General features: G+C 31.9%; 2 protein-coding genes across 2 annotated transcripts; one reads left to right on the forward strand and one right to left on the reverse strand.

Moving 5' to 3' along the window:
* The first annotated feature begins 1,294 nt into the window (after positions 1-1,294).
* On the forward strand, positions 1,295-3,438 carry LOC100168033 (negative elongation factor B). Its single transcript, XM_001951134.5, has one exon. The coding sequence runs from the start codon at positions 1,537-1,539 to the stop codon at positions 3,307-3,309; it is 1,773 nt and encodes a 590-aa protein (XP_001951169.1). The 5' UTR covers positions 1,295-1,536; the 3' UTR covers positions 3,310-3,438.
* Positions 3,408-6,905, reverse strand: LOC100166001 (dihydropteridine reductase). The gene is made up of 5 exons (XM_001951103.5): positions 6,403-6,905; positions 4,983-5,066; positions 4,462-4,567; positions 4,023-4,356; positions 3,408-3,721 (listed from the first exon to the last, which is right to left on the reverse strand). The coding sequence occupies exons 1-5, from the start codon at positions 6,484-6,486 to the stop codon at positions 3,622-3,624; spliced, it is 708 nt and encodes a 235-aa protein (XP_001951138.3). The 5' UTR covers positions 6,487-6,905; the 3' UTR covers positions 3,408-3,621.
* Between the last annotated feature and the right edge of the window lie 1,203 nt (positions 6,906-8,108).

An 8,108-nucleotide genomic window follows, 5' to 3' on the forward strand; every position in this document is an offset into this window, starting at 1 on the left:
CAGTCAAAATTTCATGCATCCACGGTCATTTTTTTTAAAGTTACACCAAAACCCAAAATCGATTTTCTCGAAAACAGATTTGCGTAAAAATTCCCGTTTTTCCTTAATTTTTCTTTTGTTTTTCCCGGCGCTTTTGAAAACTACTGGGAAATTTAAATTTTGACCTCCCCAATGCACCAACGATATTCACTTTCTGATCGAACAAGATACTGAAGTTGAAAATCGTAGCATTATTTCGACTACTTATCGTGTACACAGACACAAAAAAAATAAAAAAATATATAAAAAAATATATAAAAAAATAAAAAAATAAAAAAATAAAAAAATAAAAAAACACACATCATTGTAAAATCAATACATTCATCGTTCCACTCAGAATCTAAAATAAATAATAAAATACCAATACCACAGATTTCTAAATAATACATTAGCATGAATTGGAGGGAAAATAGTGTAAATACCGAAATTCCTTCTATGAATTGCAATAGTTTAAGATATTAAACATAATACCTTCGTAGGTATTTGATTTTCTTAATATATATTATGCTTAAATTATAAAAATATAATTTGTTTTTGTAAATATATTATAATAATTATACCGGCCCTGCCGGCCCTCACAAGAACCGGCCCATCGGGAAGTTTCCCGATTTCCCGATAGGCCAATCCGCTCCTGGGAACTAATAATATGATGGTCTAGATAATATAATAGTCTTAACACCATTTTTATTTAAAAAATTCTGCACCAATAGCCTCATGTCGAGCGAAGTAAACGGAAAAACCCGCTTGCTTGATAAACATGTCCCATTGACTTATCTTTCCTCTTCATCATTGGTAAGGACATTAGTCATTACTCATTAGGCCTACCAACTTTCAACATATTATGTTTTTCATTCACTCTTCTTTGAATGGTCGATTTTGACACCCCATATCTCTCTGCTGCATCACGATATGTAAGCACTGGCGCATTTAGACATTAAGCGCCCTGGGGCAAAATTTTATCAACGCTCCCCCCCTCCCAATAAACATACATTTAATAATATTGAAATTGTCTAAACGGCTGGCTCAAAACAAGTGAAAATATTTTGAAAATTAGGGCCAAAAGACTTGCAGCGTGATCTACCGGTATACCTGCGAGTAAAACATATTCGGTGGGACAATTTTATTGTTTTCATTATGAATATACGACCGTGCGTATAATACGTCCGCCATAACATGAACAATGATTTGAACCTAACCTAGTTGTTCGCGTACAAATTTTCGTTATCACTGATATGACGTCATCGATGTTATTGTTATTTATTGGTTTGTTTACAAAAATTAACAAAATTAAATTACCGTAATGTGGAAGTTCTAAAAATTCTTAATTTAAGCAAGACGTGTATTGTGTAATTGTAATGCACCCGTTACAAATAGGGTCTTTTAATTTACGTTCATAATCAGCAGTTATGTATTTCAGAGCGAAACCGTATAATTTCGATATTTGATGTTTAGTTTTGTTATGCTATAACAGTACGAAACAAATTTAAATCGTTCAAAATGAGTGGTGGACGTCAACGGTCTATGTTCACGGTTCACCCAAACCAACAGTCGGAATCAGGTATACATGGTCAAACTTATTTATTAGAAACACTGACAAACTGCACGGATCCCCTAAAAGCTATCGAAGAGTTCCAAGTAGACAATGGAATTCATTTGCCGTCACTCCGTCAAATGTTACCTTTGCTTGATCTCCATGGCATTCGGCGTTTGGATTTTCATAACTCTATATTAGAGGCGCTGCGCGATAAATTAGTGGCTCATATCGAAGAAATTGGTAAAAAAGAAGGACGTGACCGGGATCGTAAGCTCAAGGACATGTTGGCAAAGAGTTTTCCTTCAGTTCACATAAAACAACTAAGACCCATAATTATGGCTATTCTGAAAAACATATCTCATATCGATGATAAATACTTAAATGTATTAGTTAAAGACACTGAACTTTATAAAGATACAGACACAGAAGTGAAACGACAAATTTGGAAGGACAATCAATCGCTATTAGTTAATGAAGTTTCACCTCTACTAACACAGTACATAAGGGAAAAAGAAAATATTCTTTTCGACCACAATAATTTGACAAATTTATTCTTCACACCGTCGCCAAAATTACGACGTCAAGGAGAAGTGGTACAAAAACTCGCACATATGATAGGCTCGAGTGTAAAATTATACGATATGGTTTTGCAATTTTTGAGAACATTATTCTTGCGTACTCACAATGTACATTATTGTACACTAAGAGCTGAACTTTTGATGGCATTGCACGATCTGGAAATTCAAGATATTATATCCATTGATCCGTGTCATAAGTTCACATGGTGTCTCGATGCTTGTATTCGAGAACGCAATGTTGATGTTAAACGGTCCCGTGAACTTCAAGGGTTTTTAGATAGCATTAAAAGAGGACACGAAACAGTATTAGGAGATTTATCCATGACATTATGTGATCCGTACGCCATCAATTTCTTAGCGACTTCAACTATTCGAATACTTCATCATTTAATTAACAATGAAAATTTACCAAGGGAAAATCATGTATTAGTTCTGTTATTGAGGATGTTGTCTCTTGGTTTGAGCGCTTGGGTTATGATTGATACCCAAGACTTCAAGGAACCAAAATTGGACAGTCAAGTAGTCACTAAGTTTATGCCTGCCTTGATGTCACTCATGGTAGATGATCAAGTTAGGGCTTTAAATACTAAAATGCCTCCTGATGAAAGGGAATCTGCAATTACCATTATTGAACACTCTGGACCGGTTCCAGATGCTGTGCAAGCATATATACAAGAGAGTAGCGTTGCATGTACAGTCGCCATGTATTATACATTACATGTTGCTAAAGCTAAAGACAGATTAGCATTGATGAGAATATTGGGATCTTTGGCCAACTGTGATCATGACCGTGCTTTCGAGGATCCATTTCTTCATTTTTTGGTGGCGCTATTAATACAACAGGTCGAAGAATTTGCTGCTGAAGATTTTTGTACTGTTATCTTTGATGAATTTTTTTGTACCGGACTGAGCAGAGAAAATGTAGTTAGACATGTATTAAAACTAGTGTGGCATGTTTATCCAAAGTTACCACCAAGTAGATTAAGTACATTAACCAAAGTTTTACAACCAAGTTCAACACATGATGAGGCTGTACACAAACTATACACAGACTTTGTAGAAAAAATTTCAACAGACACAGAACCTCCACCAGAACCACCGAGTTTCGATTATTTGGAATCGCCATTGATGAGTGTACCTACACCGTCACATTATTGAACTATAATCTATTGTATATTTTATCAATACCATTTAATAATAGTTATTATTATTACCTATAGTTTTAAAATAATATAATATTATGACAGTAGATTTCTGACGTAAAATAAAATAAGATTTATTAAAATATTAAAATAATAATTTTTACCCTTTATAAACTTTTCTGTAATCCATAGAGTAGGATAAATATATATATATTTATTTTTTAAGTTTATAGTTATAATATATAAATAGTATTAACTATTAAGTACAATTTAACAGACAGAAATTTGAAGGTTTGAAATTATTTTTTTTGTTTTTATATTTAAATGGTTATTCAAATTCCAAAGTTGTTTTATTTTCCTTTGTATTTAACTGAACAAGTGAACCATTTGGAGGTCTTTCTTCATTTTTAATCCATTTGGAAAACAATCTGAAAAATAAAATAAAATTTAATTTTTATTTGAGGTTAAAAAAGGAACGCATAATAATAATAATTATAATACAAATAATTTACAAAAAGAAAAATTAATGATTTATTTTTTTTTTCAATTTAATAATCTAAATCAGATTTAAAATTGTTCATTGTAAAAAAAAAATACATTTAATAATTAAAGGAATGATAACCATATACAATATACAAGTTGTACATTTTCTTCACAAAAACTTGTACATTATATTTAAGGAATAAATTGTTTTAATAATTAAATGTTGTTATGCTGCATAGTACTTACTCTGCAACAAATTCTAATGGAGTCCAAGTTGAAGTATCAGCTTTAGGCATCCATTTACGATTCATGGGTGTGTCGAGTGTGACAGGCAATATTGAAAGAGCTTGAGCTCCTGTAGGTAAACCACCATTTTCATCAGCCAATGATTTTGTCAAATGATGTATTGCTGCTTTAGCTAAACCATAACCAATCATTCCTGGTGTGGGACCAAGAGCAGCTTTAGCACCAGTCAATACTAAAATACCTCCAGGTTTTAAATATTTGGACGCAATGGATGATGCTAATACTGAGCTCGAAACACTTTGTTTTAACATCAAATCAGTATTTTTTACAAAATCTGTAAATAAAAATAAAATAATAATTTACAATGTACATGTAAAACATTTTTACATAAGCTACAATTTTCGCCAAAAAATAAAAAAAGCATAATTTTTTTACTTAACATCAGAGCTTGAGCTACCGCCGGCCCAACCACCAGCTACACATATTACAGCATCTAATTTTTCAGATCCTAAAACGGACTCGAGCTCCTTCAAAATTTGTGATTCCTTAAAAAGTAAAACATATGTAATAATTTAATATAACAATTGTTTACATAATTATTATTTATTAACTTTACTGAATTATAATTTTACTACTGCCGTCATATATAGTATTATGCTATCTTCTTATAATCAGCACATTAATACAGGCAGAATGAAAATCTTCTCAAAATAAGTATTTTCAATTAAGTAAATTATAAAGTATAGTCATATTTTAATGCAGTGCCTAGTCATGTATCAAGTAGTTTTTGTTGCTCCAAAATGCACAAAAAAGACTTGACATCTCGCTTGACATGGACTAACAGAGCAGTTTAATATAGAGAACAGCCACTTCCCATTTTTTAGCTTATTTTCAAATGTAAAAGATATTTCAAGTCAAAAGTTTTTTTCATATTATATTTCTATTTTTAAGTTGTTTTACTTGTTCTAATATTGTAGCATCCCGTTCCACGATCACATTAGCGTTTGCAACTTCATTTCGAGTTAGGTCTATTGATCCAACCCACTGAAAATTAAAAATAAATACTAATTAGGTATGTTACATGACTATAATATTATGAGGATATATTCTATACATTCACATTATCTAAAGATTAGATGTTAATTATATTTTAAGTCTTAATTTTAACTTTTAACAGTTTATCCATTAATTGATAGGATTAGTATTCATATATTATAATAAGTCAATAACAAGTATTATATTCAACATATTATTCACATTATTTCATTGTTTAATATATTATAACAACTGTTTGCCTGTTTATTTGGCTATTTCATATTACCTAAGACTAAACCTTTTATAACGTAAAATTAATTGCTTTTACTAAGTATTTTATATTAAGTGTATTGTTAACGACTAACAAAACATTTTTGAAGCGATAATTATAATCAGGTAATTATTTATTAATATCTACCTTAGATACTTATTATTTGAAATATTTTTCCAGATGTGTTAATAAAACTAAAAACTATTTTATGTAACAAATATTAATATAAATATAGTTAAGTCTTGGTGTATATACCTAGAATAATCATAACTTGATTTTTCAAACACTTATAAATGGTCTTCACAATTCAGTAGGCACTTATTTTATTGATTATTTTATAATACCTATGGTATTATATTACTTAAGGACATACATTTATGTGTTTTCAGACTTTAAATTATAAAATCAAATAATTATGTGTTATTTGAATGTTAGAATGATCATTATAAAATATAATTTAAATTATTTCAAATAAGGATCTTTCAAAATTAATTTTAATAGGTAGGTACTTCAGTTTTTTGTTTATCACATAAGTCATAACTACATGTTAATCACATTTCATCATTAAATATTATGTAAAGATTACTCTTTAATCATTAATACTCAACAATTAGGTTCTTATGAATTGATAGAGTTAAACATCTCAGTAGACTAATTTTTACATAGATAATCGTATTTAATTAAACTATGTAATTCGTTTTCATCTGGCTTCAGAAATATAATTGGCTTTAGCTATATAATTTTCCAAGAGTTTTCTTGTAAGTACTTAAATTAGCTGTAATTCGATTTAAAATCATGTTATAATGTAAAAATGTATATTGGCGTTGTAAAACTATTTATACACTTTCAAACGATCGTGAAACTATAATTTGAACCTATTATTATATAGGTAGATGACCTCGAATTATATAACGATTCGTATAATTATTATTATATCGCTGGCATAGTTAAACTACTTTCATTGGTGTTCAAGTCGCTGTATAGCGGCAACAGAACTTACATTGCCATTTATTTCACAGGTAGATATTATTATTATCGGGCAGGTACGACCTATATATGTTTTATTGTGCTTACATATTTTTGGGCCGTAAGGAACGATATGCACGTCGATCCCAACGCTCCTTTTCCTCCGTACACCAATATTTTGCCGGCAGCCATCGCAGTGCAGACGACAAGAATGAAATATTATAATATACTCGACGCCGAAGACGCGCGTGACCGGAGACAACCGTCTGGTACAGACGTGGTATGGACCAACGAAAACAACGAGCGGCGGCGAGCGTTACGACGAACGAACGACTGCAGAGTGGATCACAGAGCGTGCGAGTGACCGTGTCGCAAGTGACTGGGGCGAACGGCAACTAGTACGGTGAGCTGAGACCACTACGCGAATGCAGTAATCCTTGTGTACGTGAAAATCGTGATAGTTATTATTATGATTGCGGTCGTAAATCGTAATAGAAAGGCAGCGGACCGTGCACCGAACGGATGGGCGGCGGTACACGCGTCTGCGCCCGCCGGGTGGCCGCGGGGCGTTAACATATTTTCGAAATTCGCGGACCGGGGACACGACGAAATATTGTGTTCAACTATAATATTGTTATCGATGCCAATATTTTATCAGATTATTCATTTACGATATTGTTATGCCCACCGTAACCGTCTGATATTATCGCGTAGACTCAAAATACAAATGGGAACATCACCTGTGGAATCTCATGATATGTATCCAGTCGGTTCAGTCATCAGAGAACATAATATTATTATTTACGTATATTTATCATGTTCGCCAATGACTTATCATACGAAAAACAGCCACTTTAATCTTTGATAGTTTGTTATTCTGTTGTTTCGTAAGCCAACTATACACTCGTAAAATCATTTGTTGGGTCATTATGCTACATAATGATGAGTGATAACACAATTTACCACGGTTGTTGATAGAAGATTGTTCAATACAGCCGGTTTTCGAATTGGGCGTCACCCCACGCATGGGAATATTGGGAACTCGAGCCGAGTTACTCAGCTTGAGTAGCTCAGCTCCTAAATTAGTTTTTGATTTTGATAAGCGTTCCCATGCTAAATTTTTCTATAAGAACGCAGGCGTACTAGCGGCGTCATTTGAGGGGGGCAGGGGGTATTTGACCCTCCCAAACCTTGTTCTTAGCAGTCTGCTATCAGAACAGGTATGGGTTAGTTTTTGGGCACGAACATAAAATAGTTTTGGGCCTTCATATGGTAAATAATAGGTAATATATTTAGATATCCCTCTACAGTCTACATAATATATATATGTATTAATTATTTATTCATTGTTATCTCTCAAAAAAATTGGTTTTTTATGACCATGATAGTAACCTGTGATACTAACTAGTAAGTATAAAACTATGTAAGAAGGCTATATTCTGTATTAAGATAAAAATGCAATTGTAATGTAATGTAATGTAATTGTTAGCCAGTGGTTTGTTTATTCAGTTTTATTATGGGCCGATCTAAAATGTTGCCCCCCTCTCAAAAACCGAAATAATGTCACTGAGGGGTACGTGGTGTCAATTATTAAAAATTTCAGGAAAAACGTAATATTTTAAAAGTATTGTGAAAGTATTTTGTACAAAATATGTATAAATATCATATATTTAAAGAAAGTGTTCTGATTTCTGAACATTTAAGAATATTTTAAAAACATTGTCACATCTCTTTTTAGCAGAAGATATAACATTTTGACAATACGTATAAGTATTGTTGTGATAATATTTGTATTAAAAAACTAACAAAATATG

The sequence above is a fragment of the Acyrthosiphon pisum genome, chromosome A3, assembly GCF_005508785.2.
Source record: "Acyrthosiphon pisum isolate AL4f chromosome A3, pea_aphid_22Mar2018_4r6ur, whole genome shotgun sequence".
NCBI lineage: Eukaryota > Metazoa > Arthropoda > Insecta > Hemiptera > Aphididae > Acyrthosiphon > Acyrthosiphon pisum.